The 18,432-nt window shown below is 59.4% G+C and overlaps 1 protein-coding gene across 1 annotated transcript; it reads left to right on the forward strand.

Annotated features, from left to right (window-relative positions):
• The first annotated feature begins 11,160 nt into the window (after nucleotides 1-11,160).
• Nucleotides 11,161-17,850, forward strand: LHX5 (LIM homeobox 5). Its single transcript, XM_037401523.1, has 5 exons — nucleotides 11,161-11,333; nucleotides 13,049-13,272; nucleotides 14,375-14,652; nucleotides 16,086-16,251; nucleotides 17,483-17,850. The coding sequence occupies exons 1-5, from the start codon at nucleotides 11,161-11,163 to the stop codon at nucleotides 17,848-17,850; spliced, it is 1,209 nt and encodes a 402-aa protein (XP_037257420.1).
• Nucleotides 17,851-18,432: the final 582 nt, after the last annotated feature.

Raw genomic sequence — 18,432 nt, forward strand, 5'->3', positions numbered from 1 at the left:
TCCATTTGCTAATCTTTCCTTTCCCACATAGCTCAGCAACGAATGCAGGGTGACGTTGCTGGAAAACAGCTCCTTTCAACTACATTCTGCTTTAAAAGCTGAGCATGAGGTTGGATGGATGCTCACGCCAGGTAATTTTTGGAAAGGCTGGGGAGCCAGTGTGTTTCAGGGGGAGCTCGTGCAAACAGCCTGGCACCACACTGGCAGCCATTGAGCTGATGGCATCAGGATGGGAAGGCAACAGGGGACAGAGCTGCTGTCCCCAAAATGAAGGGGAAATGGGGGGGACCGAAGGGACAAACCCCTGCAGGAAGGCAAACTCTGAATCTGATGCTGCTTCATTTCTCTGTGAGGTTTTGTCAAGTGATTTGGGGATCAGAGGTGGTTTGAATGATAATTACCCATCTTCAGCTGTCACCCAGGAGGTGTTTATTTGAAGAATTTTTCTGACCATAATATAGGACTTTCAACTCTTTTTATTATTTCATTGATTTAGCAGATTTTCATTCTCTTTTTTTTTTTTTTCCTTTTCTTTCATTTTCTGGGAGCAAAAGAAGTAATATAAACCAAAGCCCTTCTACAGCATTACCCCTTTGCTGCAAAACACATTGACACAGATTTAAAAAAAAACAACAAACCAAAACCAAAGACTAAAGACTAAATGCTTACAGTCAGGGAATCACTCAAAATTTGAACATTTCCCAGGTACCATTTCCACCCATAAGAAGCACAGATCCTTTTTCAGACAACATTCCAGGACACTGAATTTTTTCTTTTCTCCTGCATAGCCACTACTTCAACAAAAGGGGGAAAACATTTTCTGGTACAGGAGAAGTGGGAGAAGAGGGGATCCAAGAGGACCAAGTGACGGGAAGCTGAACCTACACAAGCTGAGCCTTGAAATTAAAAAATGCCCTTTTAAAATTAACGAGGAGAGTGACAAAACAGGGCAACAAATTTATAGAGGGAGATATCAACTTCTCAATCGCTAGCAATCCCTGAGCTGGCTGCCTTTCACAGGGGAGGCTGCTGCTTAACCACAAGTCACGGGGCAGGATGAAGAAATTACCGGGCGAGTCTCTACGGCTCGCACTCCGTGGGAGGTCAGACTACATGATCGTTGGGGTCCCTTCTGGCCCTAAAATCTATGAATCTATTGATGCTCTGAGGCTTAAAAAGCAGCAGCTGCTCCTATGCAGCACCTAGTTCTCATAAGCATTTGGAATAATGGATCCATATTGTGCCAATGCATACTAATGTTAATATACATTTGCAGCACACAATGTGATGGCTTTGGAGACACCCAGGTGTCAGATTGAATCAGTGTCAGTGACACACCGTACCAGGACTTTGCGGCAGGTCCCTGTTGGCTTATCCAGCAGGAAGCTTTTGCTTCTTTGAAATTATTGTGTTTATCCCTTATGTTTCTGGAGAGGGAAAAAAAAAAAAAAAAAAAAAAAAATGGAAAGAAATTGTACCGGGCCCACCACAGGACCAGTGTCCACAGTTTGCAGCCAACCAAAGCCTGGTTTCCACAGGGTTAGAGATGTGGATGCGAGGGAAAACAAAGAAAGATGCTGTATGAGGAGTGACCAAAGAGTTCAGAGGCACAGCCTTCTGCTCTCTCCGTTAATCTCCTCTCATGCACCAGTGCAAAGAAATTAAGAGTCGGGGCCAGGGGCTGCTCTCATCTCTGTACATGCAGTCCCTGCTGAAGTCCAGAGAAGTTGCACAAAGCATTTGCAAGCCAAAGACCCGAGCCTGCCTCTGCTGGATTTAACCCCCCTGGCTTTCAAGTGCGGAATCGGGTTCAGATTCTGCAAAGAGAAAATGGCCTCTTTAATTGCTGCCTTGGGTTGGGATTGTGGGGGCACAGGAGGAACACGCTCGCGCCTCCAGCCAGGCGCCCTCTGCGCCCACAAGCTGTGCATGGGAGTGTGTGTGGGTGTGCAAATGGATAGAAGCACCCTAGGCTGCATAAGCAAGGCATGGGGTGTCAGGGGAAGGTTTGCACCCCAGGCTGGACCTGTATGTTTTGTGAGGGTATGGATATGTGTGCATAAATGTGCAATACCTTCACATCCATTTATATGCATACAGGTACCTTGCCTTTTCAGACTAAGCAAGTCTGTATCAGCCTCGCCTAAATTGCCTGCCCAAATTCACTTGTCATGCTTATGTGAGCCCACATGGGAAGCTGCCCAAAACATCGGATGTTTACAGTAACACAATACAGCAGCGCAAAGCCCAGCAAGTCCTCGCTTGTTTGAATGGTCATTATTCCCTTAGCTAATTGCCCAAGCAGCCCCAACGCTGGGGACAAGGGGGCTTTGTCACCACCCAGGCACTGCAAGGGTTAAGGCCATCCCTGCACACAGGGTGCCTACCCGGCTTTGGGACTCACCTGCAGCAAGGCCTGGGTGGGTGGAGGTCTCCTTGGGAGCACCTCTGCCCTGCAGCGCATCTTCAGGGCTGGGTCCCACGGGCTGGCTGAGGTGAGGAGCCCTTCCAAGGCTGGCCCCTGTCCATCCCCACCTCCAGCTGTGGGAATTCGCTTCCAATGGAAAAGTTAAACCTATGTTCCCCCATGCTGGGTTTTGCCCTGCTAAAAAAAAAATTAAAAAATAATAATAAAAAAAAAAATCAGAAGCATTTAAAGAAAAAAGGAAAGAAACCAACAGCTTCCCAAACCACCAGGGACTCCACACCCCTTTAAACCCTTCACCTCACTTCACAGCCCCACACAGTGTCCTGCAGCCAGATCTGTTCTCCTGGCTCCTGGGCACCTTGGGAAGCCCAAGATAGCCAGGTACTGATGGGAGACCCCCTTGTCCAGAGCAGGCGGGTCTGCTTTTGTGGTCCTGATCATGGTTAAGAGAGGCAAGTCGTGCATTTCTAGTGAGGACTTGTCAACACAAGGAAGTGGGAAAAGAGGGAAGGGGAAGGCAGGAGAAAGCAGCATGGCCATGTGGCCAGGTGACGGTGCGCATTAGGCATCTGATGAGGTTAGAGAGGTCCCATGGAGAGCCTCCCCCTTCCCTGAGGGAATGGAGGTGGTGTCACATCCTTGCCCAGCTGAGGTGCTTCTGTCCCTGGTGTCTCACCCAGGTTGTGAAATACGCATTGGAGCAGTCTAGGCCGAACATTCCACCCCACTCCTGGCCCCAGGGCAACCCCAGGAAGGGCTGGCTCCTCTGGTCTACACAGAGAGAAAAACCTCATCTCCTGGTATAAAAAGATGGGGTTGAGGAATAATGTCAGCTCCCACCAAGCCCGGGTACGTCAGAGAAGGCAGGGCCACGGAGATGGGTGTTGCAGGGGGAATGTGCATGTGTGAGAGCTGGTTTGGTGTGTATGTTGAGGCTGGCTGGTGTGTGCATGGAATCTCTGCATGTTTCTGAGCCGTGGAAGTGTAGGGGAAGAGGGTTTGGGTGTGTGCAGGGAAGCATGTGTGTAAGCAGGGTACGTGCACATATGTAGACACGCATGAAAGAGCAGGAGGGGACGTGCAGGTTGGGTGGTGTGTGCAGGAAAGGACGAGGCAGACAAAGAGCCGTGCAAGCAGGCAGGGACAGACCCCAAGCCCCTCACCAGGGTATCGAGACTGGGATAACCGGGCGAGCCCTGTCCAGGACTCCATGCCAGGGGTCCCAGGGAGGAGCCGGTGGTCCAGCTTGTTTGCTGTCCCGGAGGGGGATGTGGGCTGCCTGCGTGTGCAAAGGCAGGAGCGCTTGTGCAAGAGAAGGGGTGGGACGTGTACAGGCGTCGCCTCTCCGTGACACTCGGGGTTCGCCACTTTTTTTTCTTAGCCATCTGGGTCCCCCCGCGGGCATGGGGCAGAGCTGTGGGGCTTCCCCTCTCGCTGCCACCCTCGGGGCGGGCCGGCACCGGCACTTTGGGGTTCGGTTTTAATCGCAGCTGCTGTAAAAGTAAAAAAAAAATAAAAATATATATATCGCACTGAGATCCCGCCGGTCCCTACTCCGCGGCAGGGCCGGTGTGTGGAGCAGGCAGCGTCCCCGGACAGCACAGCCCGGCTCCCGTCGGAGTTAAGCAGTTAATGTTTGCACAGCCCGTGGAGGGGTGAGGGGGGCTTCAAGGAGTGTCTGCTAATTATATCGTCGGGTTTGCAAAATTTCCAGTCTTTCTGGCAAGCGCAGCTTTCTGTGGGAGGAGGGAGAGAAACGGGAAAGGAAAGGAAAAACAGAGACAGAGACATCGGTATTGAATGTGTGCGAAATGAGAGGGGAAAACGAAAAATAGAGAAGCAAAGCGGGGGGGCTAGGGGGAAGAGAGAGATCGAAAGCGCACGAGAGAGAAGAAGAGAGGACAAGACATGAAAAGGAAGAGAGGAAGAAAGGAAGAGAGGAAAACAGATAAAGGATCGAGAGAGAATAAGAAAAAGAGAAAAAAGAAATGGAGAAACCCAGTAAAAACCAGAAAAACATAACAAATTAAAAGGAAAAAAGGGGGGGGGGGGCGGGGAGGAGAAAACCAGAGGAACAAAAAGAAAAGGAGAAAAACGGGGAGGAGGTGGGTGAGACGAAAACAGAGAGGGGGAGAGGGAGCGAAGGCGAACGAACGTGAAAAAGCAGGAGGGACAAGGTGGCGGGACACAGCTGTGCCCGGTGCCCGGTGCCCGCAGGCCGGGGCGGGGGCGGGTGGGCCCGCTGGGGGCCTCGCGGTTCAGCACCCTGGAGAGCTCCGTGCCGCCGGCTGGGAGAGATCCGGCTGGCGGGGCACGGGGGGGCCGGGGGACACGGGGGGGCCGGGGGACACGGGGGGGCCGGGGGACACGGGGGGGCCGGGGGACACGGGGGGGCCGGGACCAGGCAGGGCTCGGGGGGGCCGGCGAGACTTGGCGCGGCTCGGGGCCGGGACCCCGGCGGGGCTCCTGCACCCCGGGGCTCAGCCCTGCCAAGGGCACCGGTGTCGGATCCGTCCCGGAGCGAGGCTCCGCGCCCATCCGCGATGCGGGAGGGGAAGGGCAGCGGCCCTGCGCCTCTTCCCGCCGCCGCCAGCCCCGGCAAACCGCCCTCCAAGCCGGAGCTGGCCCTCGCCGCCCTCACTGGCCCCCTTGACTCCGCGGCACGCGTGGCTTTGGGGCGCTGTCAGCCCACCCCTGTGTGCCCCCCCTCAAGTCGCCCCACGGTGCCCATTATCAGGAAGGTGGGAGCGCTGTAACCCGGCCCCTCATCCCGCCAGCAGGTGCGGGCCGCATGCTCCCCCCTCCCTATTTCCCAAGAAAATCCAAGGGAAGGGGAAGGAGCGGGGGGGCCCCGACAGTCTTGGGGTTGCCGTGTACGGGGGGTGCAGGGGGGTAAAAACCCTGACAGCGCCCTGCGCAGCCCCGACCCCCGACGGGACCACCGGGACGAGCTCCCTTCCCCTCTCTGCCTTGCAAACAGCACCACAGCCCCCAGCTTCTGCTCTGCCCCCCCGCATCCCCATCCCGTCCCCCGCGTCCTGTCCATCCCCCTCCCTCCCCCGCTCCGGGGGCTTCTGCCCCGCCAGGGCGGACTCCCCACGCACCGGCTCGCTCCGTCCCGCCGCTGCTATGCGGAGCTCCGCGGTTGCCGCCGGCTTTTCTCATGCAGATTCCCTCTTTCACACCTCCCAAACAAAGGCAAACGGGGGCATCGCCTCACCGTGTCAACACACACGCTCATTAGCGAGAAGGCGGTGGGGGGAGCGGGTGGGAACGGCTCGAGCAGCCCCTCCGGGGGGGCGGTCGCATCGACGGGAGGTTGTAGCGGACCGGGGATCACCCGAGGAAATTTGGAGCGAGTTCTTCGCCGCATCCCCCTTAAGTCAATAAGTTTCCGAAGCTCTGGGTTTGGCTCTCTCCCGGTTCGTTTATTGCAACACACGCTGCTCACAGCCAGGCTTTGCCCACCCGCGATTCGGCTTCGCGGGGAGCGGCAGCCGCGGGGCCACCAGCCCGGGGAAAGGGAGAGGGTTAGCCCCGGGGAACCGTCGGGGCGATGGGAACGGGGCCCTGGGATCGTACCGGAGCTAGGAGGTACTCTGGGTGGGACACTGCAATTAAAGCTTCGCCAATTACCGCCTCCCACGGAAAAAAAAAAAGAACTGATTAAAACGGCTGTGGGGAGGGCAGGGGGGAGAAGTGCTGAGGAAAGGGTGAGGGGAGCTGGGAGAAGCAGCACCTCAGTCGGTGCTGGTCGCCTTCAAAGCCGGGCGCCCCGGGCCCCCCAGCCCCCGCCCCAGCAGCCCAGCCCGGGGCCGTCGGGGCGCTCCGCGAGGACGCTCTCACACCGCCGAGCCGCGCTACTCCTCGCCTGATTTATTTATTTTTTTTGTGTTATCGGTTTGGTTTGTGATTTTTTTTTTTTTTGGTTGGGTTTGGGATTTTTTTTGGCCGTTTGGTTTTCTTTTGTTTTTCTTCACCCCCCCCACCCCACCCCCCCTTTAGACCACCTCAGCCGAGCCCGAGCCCGCGCCCGCAGCCGTTCCGCCTCTCCCGGGGCTTCACCCTGCTGCGGCGCCGGCATCGCCTTTCGTTTTGTGCGGTTTCTTCCTCCGAAACCCCGGGCTGGAGCTCGGAGGGAAGGAAACCAAAAATTCGTTAAAAATAAAAAAAGGGCGATAAAGAAAAATAAAAATCCCCCGGTTCTTCGTTTGCATGTGGGCCGCGGTGGGGTTGGGGGTGTTTGTTTGTTTGTTTTCTTTTTCACCAACGCGCCCCCTCGGCGTTTACAGAAACACCCGCGGGGAGCAAAGAGCCACCCGGGCCGGTCTGGGGCATCCCCTGTCCCCAGCACCGGGGGAGAGAGAGACCAGGACCCTGCCCCTTCCTTGGGGTCCCCTTGCCGGGCGGGGGGAAGGAGCGGGGGGTCGCGGAGGGGAGAGCCCTGGTGGCACCGTGGGGGCTGCGTGGGGCTCCGCGGGGCGGGGGTGCAGCATTGTTTGCTGGTTGTGTGAACACGCACACTCGCACAAACAATCACACGCACCTCGCCCCCCATACGGAAATTTCCATGTCCCAGCTGCCTTCCCCTTTTAACCTTGGTATTAATTTAGGACGGATCTTTTTAAACGGCCCTGTAATGCATTCAGACGCTGCTGGAGGTTTATCTTTTTCTTTTCTTTTTTTTCCTCCTTTTTTTTTTTTTTTTTTGAACCGTGGGTTATATTTACACCCAAAACAAAATAATTACACTTTTGTTGGAGAGAGAAAGCTGGTGATTAGGCTGTGGCTCTTTGCAGCAAACCCTTTCTCAGTGGTACACCAGGACAATTTTTCACGGCTGGGTGAAATCAGACGCGGGAGGTAATGAATCCTGTGAGCTATTTAAATTTACAATTTGTAACGCAGTCACTCAGAAACGCCTATGGCCCGGCGAGGAGATGCTTGCTGGGTTTGTTTAATGTTAAAACCTGCACCGTCCCCCCTCTTACCAGGGGAAAGGAGGGGAACGCGGGCAGGAGAAGCCTCGCCCGCCCCCCGACGCGCTCCCGCCGGCAGCATCCCCGCGGAGGAGCGCGGAGAGGTGCGGAGCCGCCGCCTCCCACCGCACCTAGACTCGGCTGCCCCGGGCCGGGCAGAGCCGCGGAGCCCGGCCCCGCTCCGCGCTCCCTGGCGTGACCGCCGTCTACAACCAAAAATAGTTGGAAATATCAACAAAGTCGGCGGCGGAGCATCCTAACAGATAGATAATTAATTACAAAACACAGGGGGAATATGCAAACCGCGTGTTACAAATTCTACAGGGCTTAACTGATTGGAAACAGATTATTATCTTGTTTGTCTTTTGTCTGTTTCACTTATCCCTCTGCCGTCTGTTGTGTTGTTAGTTGATACACTTTATTCTTGAAAGGGGATTTTTTTTTTTATATAGTAAATTCCATCAACATCTTGTATAAGCGACGCTGCTTCTCCGTGCATTACCCTGTTAAAACACAATAGGTTTATTAGTTACATATAGGCGGATATTATGGGGCCTGAATTACCATCTGTTACCATAGGGGAATGTGGCTGATGGGGTGGGCTGGGGGGTGTCTGCTTTTATTTTTTTCTTTTTTTTTCTTTTCTTCTTTTCCTTTTTTTTCCTTCCCCTTGGCTTTATTCCTTTACTTTCAAACGAAAAAGAGAGCCAGGCCGGGCAGCGGGACCCCCCGGCATCCCCTTCCCGCCCCTGCCGGGCCCTCCTGGGACAGCGGGGGGGTCCCGGCAGCGGGGCGGGCTGGGGGAACACCGGCGGTAGCGAGGACCCCAGGGGTGTGCGTGGGCGCAAGCAAACGCGTGGGTACCGCTCCCCCGGCCTTCGCTGGAGCGGCACCGGTTATCCATACGTACCACATTATCCATACCACCATCTATAGGGGCCCGTTACGGCGGGGGCCCGTGGCACACGCCCGCCGCGTCCCCCCCCACCCCCGTCGCTTTCTGCCCCCGCCGCTGGGGCTTAGCGGGGCCGCCCCGGCCGCCCCCCGCGCCCGCGGCTCGCGGTGGGCATGACAAGCCTGCCGTGCCGGGCAGCGGCCACGCGTGTGCCTGCGGAGGGGCTCCGTGTGCGCACCCGCTTGCTGTCACGGCTGGTGGGAGGGTGTCCACGCACCCCTCGAAACACCCGCGGGTGGGTGGTTAAGCCGCCGGGTTTTCTCCTCGGTGCGGGGCGGTGGGAGATCCCCGCGGCGGCGGGACCGGGAGCCCACCCTGCCCCGGTGCCCCCTCTGCCCCCGGGCCCTGTTCCGCTGCCCTCGGACCCGGCCCCGAGCGGCGAAGCCTCGGCCGCCGGCAGGGCCCCGCTCCGCACGGCTCCGCGGCTCCAGAATTCCCAGAAAAGCCAGAGCAGCTCCCAGGAACGCGGGGTGAGCGCGGCCGGCGCCCCGCGCCTCTTCCCTTTGCTTCCCTCTCCTTCGCCTTTCTTCCCTTTTTACCTTACCGCCTGTTTTATTCCTTTCCTTCTCTTTTCCTTTTCTTTTTTACTTCTGTCTTTGTCTGCTTTCTTTTCCCTCCTCTTTCTTGCTCGCTCGCTTTGGCGCTTTTCTTTCGCGCTTTCTTTTTCGTTCTCGCCGTTATTTCTTTCTTTTAATTTCTGTCCTCCGTTCATTTTTCCTCTTCCCTTTTTTCCCTTCGTCTTCTTTCTTCCTTTCTTTATTTTTATTTATTTTTTCCTTCGTTCGTTCATTCCTTCTTTCTTTCCCTCTTTTTCCTTTTCTGATTTTTTCTTCATTTTTCTTTCGTTTTTCCTTCTGCCTCTCCTTCTTTCCTTCCTTTTTTTCGTTTCCCTTAATTTAATTTTCTTCCTCCCTTTCTCTCTCTTTTCCCTTTTCCTTCTCCGTCTTTTTTTTCCCCCGGGAGCGTTTTCTCTCTTTCCTTCTCTGTTCGTCTTTATTTCCTTTTTCTTTCTCTTTCCCCCTAGTATCTTCTACCTGTATTTTCTTATTTCGATCCTCGCTCTTTCCGCAAACACCCTCACCCAAGGGCACACACGAAACCTCCCCCGCTTCCCCGCCGATGCCCCGTACCGCCGCGGTGTCGGGGTTCGCCGCTATACCGGGTTTCGGCACCCCGGTGCGGAGCCAGCAGCAGGATCTCCGCGGCGGCGGGATGCTCCGCGGCTGCTGGGCCCGAGCGGGCTTTGCCCGAGCCCTTCTCCCCCGGAGCGGGGAAAAAAAAATATAAATAAATTTAGAGATTTTTGGCTGGGGAAACGGACGGGGAAGGGGAGGAGAGGGCCGGCCTTCACCTGCCCCGTCGCCTTCCCCCTCCTCCCCGCATGGCCGGACCCCAGGGCCGCCCCATCCCTCCCCAAATCCCGGGGAAACGGAGGGAAAGGCGGCGGGGCCGCCCCCCGGCCCCAAATGGATACTCCCCCCGTAACCCCCAAGCGCCGGGTCCAATCCTGCACCGCGTCCCCTCCCGCACGGCCAGCCGGCGATTTACAGCTCCGCCACACCTGGAATTAAGCAGAAAAAACAGTGTCCGAGGGGGCAGCGCCCGCCGCCCCCCCGGGCCGCCCCCTGCCCTGTCCCCCCGGGGGTTGCCAGCGACTTAACGCGGAGCGGGGAAGGGGCGGGAAGGCGGCAGGCCCAGGGGACAAAGGCCGGGGGTGGCGGGGGGCCGGGGGGGCCGCATACCTCCGCGCAGAGCGCTGCTGGCGGAACTTTTTATCCCGCCACTCTGCGCGGAGAAGCCGGCCCTCCCCACGGCCCCGGCCCCCTCCCCTTCCCCGCCCCCCCTAAAATCCACCTCCCCCCCCTCCTTTTCCCGCTTGTTGCTCTTCCAGACAAAAGCATCTCTCCCCCTCGAGCAAAAAAAATACAAACCCCAACCCCAGCCCCAGGTGACACTTCCCCAGCCCAACTCGGGATCCCCACGACCCTCCCCGAGCATCCCTTTAAAAGAAAAAAAAAAAAAAAAAAGGAGAATTGGTGAGAAAGAGGGTTTTTTTGCAGCGTGTCCTCCCCCCCCGGCCCCCCAGCCAGGTGCATACTCACTTCGCGGCACAGGTACAAGCCACCCTCAACAATAGAGGCGCGTTGTTTTTTTCCCTCTGTGCCAAGCACAAGGCTGGAGCCAATTTAGATATGCTATAAATTAAGAGGTTGCCATGGTTACCGCCCTCCCATTGGCCGCAGCCGGGGCGACGCGGGCCTCTACGTCACCAAATCTGAATAAGGATGCGCGAATTACTAAGGCGGGGGACAAAGCTGGCGATGGGGACAGCATGAGAGTGGCGGCGCGGCGGCGGCGGAGCACAGCGAGGCACCGGGGCTGCCGGCTGCAGGGGGGGGGTTCATGCACCCCTCCCGCCGCGCCCGCTGCCGCAGAGCCCGCCAGCAGCGCGGCCGCCGCTCCGCCGGCTCCCGGGGCACTCCGGAGGGACCGGGGCGGGATCTGGTGTTTTTTTTATTATTATTATTATTATTATTATTTCTCGGGGGTGGCTTGGATATTTTTTTGGGGGGGCATCGTTTTTTCCCTGCCGCCGCCGAGGCTCCGGAGAGAAGAGGGGGAAGAACTTGACAGCCGCTCCGCTCCCCTCTCCTGAATTTTTCTTTATTCCCTCTTCTATTTTTTTTTAATATTTTATTTTATTATTATAATTTTTTTTCCTGCATTTTTGAGCCGCCGCCGTGTGCCGGCGCGGGGCTGACTTCTCGTTTGCGCGTCTCCATCGCCCGGCGGAGGTTATGATGGTGCATTGTGCGGGCTGCGAGAGGCCGATTTTGGACCGGTTCCTGCTGAACGTCTTGGACAGGGCATGGCACATCAAATGCGTCCAGTGCTGTGAGTGCAAGTGCAACCTGACCGAGAAATGCTTCTCCAGGGAAGGCAAACTCTACTGCAAAAACGACTTTTTCAGGTGAGTCTCCCCCCAGCCCCGCCAGCGGGGACCAGAGGGTGCGGAGGCTCACACCGCGCCCGGCCTCCGCTGCCTCCCTGGGGTCTCCCCCCGAGCTTTGGGGGAGCTTGGGGGTCCCCGCTCCCCGCCCAGCCCTCTCTGCCAGGGATCCACACCGAGCCTGCCCCAGCGAGAAAGCAGCCCCCCGAGCCGGGGAAGCCCGCGGGGGGGGGGGACGGGTAGCGGTTGGGGGTGCGGCGGCAGCACTACGGCCGCTGCTACAGCCTGAGGTGGGGGCGGCGAGGCTGTGCCCCCCCGCAGTCTCCCCATGACCTTGCCTCCATCAGCACCGGGCCCCGCTCCGCCCGTGCCGCCGCCCGCCCCGTCGCGGCAGGCCCCGGTGGGCATCGCGACGGCAGCCGTGTCCCCGGCCTCCCCGGGGGCCCGGCCTGGCGCTTCTCATCCCCTCCCGGGACCGCAGGCCCCGGTGAAGACGATGGCCAAAACCTCGGCCCCCCCCCCCCCCCCCCCCCGCCCCCCCCCCCCCCCCCCCCCCCCCCCGCCCCCGGCGAGGCCCCACGCTCCGCCGCTACTTAAACGCCCCTAATGACTGCGATAAGGTGCCACTGAGGAAATTAGAGGCCGGGATGGGAAGGGGGGGCGATGACTTATGACTCCTAATGCTCTCACTACATCAACGTCACGGGGAGCAGCCAGGGAGGCAGAAGCTCTGCCGCCACCGGAGGGGAAAACGGGGGGACCCTGAGTGGGCACCCCGCGGCCTGGCAGCCCCCAGCTCCCCCAGGGACGCGGCAGCGGCAGCCCCCGCTCCAGGGTTCTGGGGGCAAATTTTTAATGTGTTTGTGGGTTTTTTGTTTGTTTGGGGCTTTGAGAGCTTTTAGGGTTTGTTTGTGGTTTTGGGTTTTTTTTGTGTGGGTTTTTTTTTTTGTGGGTTTTTTTGTTTGGTTAGGTTTTGGTTTTGTTTTTTTTATTTTCCCCTCGAGGACGTCGTTTTCAGCCGATTCGGATTCCCTGGAATTATTTTTTTTTTTTTAATTTTTTTTAAAAAGGGGCATCTCCTGGAGAAAAAAAACCAAAACATAAAACCTATGCCTCCAGCGAAGGGAAGGAATATCGGAGATTTCCAAAGCCCTGTTCCCGACCAGGAAAAAAGCCCCCGGCAGAGAGGGACGGTGCCAGCGCCGGGCCGGGGACCCCGGGATGCTCCGGGGAGCGGAGCCCCCTCCGCCGCCGTTCTGGATGCGCGGTGCCCCCGTCTCTCTGGCCCTAATTAGCCCCATTTTCTCTCTCGGATTTTCAGGCCGGCACCGGGCAGAGCCGATCCCCCCGTTCCCCGCCCGGGAGGCATCGGGCTGAAACGAAATCTCCCCTCGCGGAGCGTGGAGGGGAACCCCCGCCGCCCTCCCCTCCCCTTCGGCTCTTCTGGGGCTAAATCCGGTGGAGGATGCTCATGTGTGGGTGTCCCCCCGGGTGGGGCCACCCCAAACCCGAGCTCTCTCCGCAGCCCACCCCGCACCTGCGAGCGGGGCTGCGCGGGGATGAAGGCTCTCCTCGTCCTCGTCCCACAGGGGCAGAGGGGCGAACCGCTTGCTCCCCCAGATCTCCCAGCGAGGGGTGCTGCAGGATCGGGCTCCGGCGGTGGGATTTTGAGGAGAGCGGATCGGGAGCCCAGCGCCGCCGGGGCTCCCAGCTCTCGCTTCTCTCTCCCTCTCCAGGAGGTTTGGTACCAAATGCGCCGGCTGCTCCCAGGGCATCTCCCCCAGCGACCTCGTCCGGAAAGCCCGGAATAAAGTCTTTCACCTGAACTGTTTCACCTGCATGGTCTGCAACAAGCAGCTCTCCACGGGCGAGGAACTCTATATCATAGACGAAAACAAATTTGTTTGCAAAGAGGATTATTTGAACTCTCCCAGTTTGAAGGAAGGCAGCCTCAACTCAGGTACGAGCGGCGCAGCCTGCCGCATCGCCCGGGGCCGCATCCCTGCCGCTGCCGGTACCTCCCGCTGCGCCGGGAAGGAGGTTTGGCTTTGTGGGGTGAGGGGCTGCACCCCGCAGCCAGCCCAGCCCCCCGTAACCCGCGGGGGGTGGGAGGGATTGGGGGTGAAAGCCTCCAAAGCGGGTGGAAGCTTCTGTTGACCCCATCTGCACGCGGGATGCGGACACGCGTGGGATGAGCGGTACCTCGGCAGCCCCGCAGCATCGCTTCCTCGCCCCCCTCGGCTCCTGCCCCTATGGCAGCGGGGATGTGGGGCGGTGGGAAATGAGGACACCCCCACCCCGGAGCCCCCCGCTGCGAATGTGCCCGGTCCCCCCGCGCCGCGGGCCTGATCCTTCGCCTCCTTTCACCCAGAGGCAAAGCTCCCATTTGACTTCCTTGGAAGCTGTCTCTGCGTCAGGACAGCAGGATCAGGCCCACTCCTGCTGTCCCAGCCATGCCAGGCGCCTGTGCTCACCCCCTTCCGTGGGCTCTCTCTCCGTCCAGCACCCGGGGCCGGATCCTGCCACGCCAGTCAGTGGGGCCGCTGCTGTGAGCGAGGCGAGTAGAGCTTGGCCTTGGGGGGGTGCTGGCATCAGGGGCCACCGCGGGGTGGGGTGGCTGGGGGAGGGGTGAGCCAGGCTCAAGGCAGTGACTGGGGACCCCCCCCAACCCCGACAGGGACCGGTTGCATTTTTCCCAGCGGCGCGCCCCACTTCCCAGCGTGAAAGACACGGGTGGGGGGGAGAGGGGGAGCGCCAGGGGCTGCAGTGGGCCTGGGGGATCTCCCCCTCCCCAGCTCCCCCCCAGCCGGCACTACACAGGATGCAGGGCTGGATCGGGCAGCACTTGCCTGGACCTCCACATGATGTTGCAGGGGTGATGCTTTAGGGGTACCAGGGGGGCAGAGGCGATCTGCATCCCTTGCTGCTCTCCAGCACCCCCCAACCCCTCTCCTGGAAAGCAGCCGGGCCGGGTGGGCTGGGGACGGCAGAGGAGAGGGGGGTTGATCTCTCCCCTAAGTCATCCGCCCGCCCCCCCTTTCCTCTCTGGGTCTCCTTTACAGTGTCCTCATGTACAGACAGGAGTTTGTCCCCGGATCTCCAGGACCCCATGCAGGACGACACCAAGGAGACGGACAACTCGACCTCCTCGGACAAGGAGACCACCAACAATGAGAACGAGGAGCAGAACTCGGGCACCAAGCGGAGGGGGCCTCGCACCACCATTAAAGCCAAGCAGCTGGAGACCCTCAAAGCTGCCTTCGCTGCCACCCCCAAGCCCACCCGCCACATCCGGGAGCAGCTGGCCCAGGAGACTGGCCTCAACATGAGAGTCATCCAGGTAGGGCAGCCCCAGCCCACCATCCCAGTCGTCTCCCCCACCCCGCCAGCCCTCCTCACCTGACGGCATGATGTCACGGGGCTGGCCAGTGATGTCATTCCCACCGCAGACCAATGTTCCTGTGACATCAGAGCTTCATGGGACAATTTCCTCTCGCAGAGAGCAGAGACAGGGAAAGGACCCATGTGGGGAGGGAAGGAGAAGGGGTGCTGGTGGGAGCCCAGATAGTTCAAGGCCATGATGATCTCCCCCAGGTGCTGGGAAGGGGTTGGGACACTGAGGGTGGTCCCACGAGCTGGGGAAACTGCGACAGGCAAACCCCATCCGTCCCTTGCCAGTGTCACCCCAGGCCCAGCCTTGCACCCTCTCTGCGCTCCCGTGGGTTAGGGGTGCCCCCCCCCCATCCTGTGCTTTAATACACCCACCCCATGGGAAGGGATGAAAACTAGCCCCCAAACCGAGCCGGCTGGGCTCCTCCGTGGCCTCACTGGCTTGGTTTCCCTGGGGCCAAACAGGACCCCCGGCATGCCCGGGAGATGGATGCTCCAGCCTTGTGAAAGCAAGGAGAAGCCATTGCGCGCTGCAGGCAGCCTGGCACTTTCTTACCGCACTGCCCCCATGAAGAAAATCCCTGCGGAAATGTAGGGATTAATGGGCTTTAATAGAGGCATTAATAGAGGAGGACTCTCCGGCTTTGCCGGTAGCAGAGCTGTGATTCCCGGCTCCTGGCAGAAGGGAGCAGAAGTCCCCGGAGGAGTGTGATGTGCTCATTCCCCAGAGCTGCCCCATTCCCAGGGGACACGGGGAAGAGGGTGCGGGGCAATAATCCAGACACCCCACCAGGCTGCAGGAAAGGTGTGCATGGGCTGAGGCCGGGCGGTTCGGATGAGGCGATGCTCTGTAGAGGCACCACGGGTCCCCTTCCCTTTTATCCCCATCCTCACCAGCCGGCTTTTCATCCGACTCCCTGCCTGCCACAGCAGGTGCTCATCTCCCTGCTCCCCGCTTTCTGCCTGCTTCTGCCATGCTCCAGAGTTCCTCCCCCCCTTTTCCCTCCCTCTTTTCCCCCCTTCCCCCCACCCATATGGGAAAATTCCCCCTCCTGTATGTTCTGGCTGCCCTCTCCCTGTAGGGACAGACAGGCTGATGATGCGCACAGAGGGATGCAGCCAGGGGGACAGGATTTTATTAAGCCTGGTTATTTGGTGTGTCTCCTGTCCCCCACACACCATTTGGGGTTACTGGCAATAGGAGGGAGAGGCCATTAAAAACCACCCAGAGGTGGGAAAACCTATCCCCTTCCCAGGCGGGCGCAAGGTTTCCATTCCTTTCCCCAGCCACCCCCAGCCGAATTTGGGGAGGGGAGGTCCCTTACCCAGAGTGGTCCCCGGTACCCCCATCCCAGATGGGCTCTGATGCCAGCCTGGCTGCAGGTCTGGTTCCAGAACCGCCGGTCCAAGGAGCGGCGGATGAAGCAGCTGAGCGCACTGGGCGCCCGCCGGCACGCCTTCTTCCGCAGCCCGCGCAGGATGCGGCCCCTCGGTGGCCGCCTCGATGAGTCCGAGATGCTCGGCTCGACGCCCTACACATACTATGGAGGTGAGGGACGGTCCGCGGGGACCCTGCCCCCCTACTCCTTCGATCCCTCTTCCCCTTTCCCTTTGTTCCTCCCTTCTCCTGCTTCTCCCCGGTTTTTTCCCCTTTGCCCTCCAATTTGCCTCCCCGAATCCCCCACCGCGGGGAGCTGAGCCATCCAGGTCCCGAGGGGATGGGGACGGGCATGCGGCCGCTGCAGCATCCCAGCCCACGCCACACATGCCAAGGCATCCGTGCATGCACGCCCACACGTGTGCATCCCCACGCAGAACAGCTGTGCACGCCCACGCGTGTGCACCCCCCCACAGACAGCCATGCGTGCCCATGCATGTGCACCCCCACAGCCGTGCAACGCACACGCCCGTGCACAGATGTGCATCCCCATGCACACACACACACTCACCACCATATGCACACGTGTCCACGCACCCGCAGACACGTCCACGCACCCCCCGCCACCCCCCCGCCGGGCACCGTGGCAGCCCCTCTCCCGAACAAAGCCCCAGCTGCGGGGCTTTTGTGCCCCTTTCAGGCCGCATTTGTTCCAATTACCTCCCGGGCCCGCAGCATATGGAAGGTCACTGCCGCCGGGCCGGCCCCCCTGCCGCCCCGACGGGACGGGGATGGGCGCAGCGGGGTGGCTCAGCCGCCCCCCCGCTCCGCGCACAGCCCCCCCATCCCCGCCTCAAGCTGCATTTTCAAAGCCTCCCCACTGATGAGGCGCTTTCCAGGCAACCCTTGCTGCCCCGCAGTTAGTTTCTAGATCCCTCCCAGGTTTCTAAACACATACATCATTTCCCTATTATATATTTTTTCTCCTCATTTTATATATATATATTTTTTCCTCATTATATATTTTTCCCCATATATATATATATCCCTCCCCATTAACTAAGCATTAAATTGAGCCCATGTGCCCCCCAGCTGCCCCAGCCCCGGGCTCCTTGCTCTCCTGTATCCCCCCCGTCCCCCCGTTCCCCCTCCCTCTCAGCCGGGCAGGGAGGGTGATGAGTGCCACAGCCCTTCGGACAGGCTTATTTCTCTCCCAGGCTGGGCTCAGATTTCCAGGGCACCCCAGGAGCCAGCAGAGTATTTTGGAGGTGGTGGCCATGCTGGTCCAGGTCATGCTTGTGCCCAAGGGGGGAGGACAGGGCTGGGTGAGGGGTGCAGTGGGATTTTGGAAGGGTTTTGGCCCCAGAGCACGAGCTCCATCCTTTTCTCCCCCCTCCCACAGACTACCAAGGTGACTACTATGGACCGGGAGGCAACTATGACTTTTTCCCCCACGGGCCGCCCTCCCAAGCCCAGTCCCCGGCCGACTCCAGCTACCTTCAGAACTCAGGACCTGGCTCCACACCTCTGGGACCCTTGGAGCCCCCCCTAAGCGGACACCACTCCTCAGAAAACCAAAGGTACACGGATATGATTTCGCATCCTGACACCCCCAGCCCTGAGCCAGGGATGACCGGTTCGCTGCACCCCATCCCGGGGGAGGTCTTCAGTGGGGGGCCCAGCCCGCCCTTCTCCATGTCCAGCAATAGCGGCTACAGCGGGGCGCTCTCACACCCCAACCCGGAGCTCAGCGAGGCAGCGGTGTGGTAGGCCTGGCGCGGGCACGCGTGCGTGTGTGGAGGGGGAAAACACTCCCACGTTCCCCCAGCCCACGCGTGTCCCCCCCCACTCCGGACCAGGGCCCATCACATCACCGTCGCTGGATAAAGACCCCTTCTCCGATGCCAAAACGCATCCCTGCATCCCCCCCGCCCTCCCCATCACTGCAGAAACCCCCCTGGGACCTTGGGGCCATCCCTCTACCTCCCCCTCCTGGCACCTTCCCCCCAACACTGCGGGGGGGGGGGGGGGGGGGGGGGCAACAAATAATGCCCAGCCCCGGAGAACCCCCCCACTGGCATCGGGACCACCACCTCTCGGACCAAAGCTGAACTTGCCTGGACACAGGTCCCACCGCACCTGGGGAGGGGAGGCTGGGTCAGGGCTCCCCCCTGCTAATTAGCACCCTTTTTAATTATCCCCTACCACATCACGGGGGGTGAGGGGGAATGGGGAATAACAGGAATAACCCCTCCCCTGCCCTTGTTTTTGTTGTTCCCATTTTATCCCCAAGGAGAAGGTGGGTTTGGACCCGGTTTTTGGTGATGGGGGTGGGGGGTAGGGCAGACCTAG

This window comes from Falco rusticolus, chromosome 1 (assembly GCF_015220075.1).
Source record: "Falco rusticolus isolate bFalRus1 chromosome 1, bFalRus1.pri, whole genome shotgun sequence".
NCBI classification, from domain to species: Eukaryota; Metazoa; Chordata; class Aves; order Falconiformes; family Falconidae; genus Falco; species Falco rusticolus.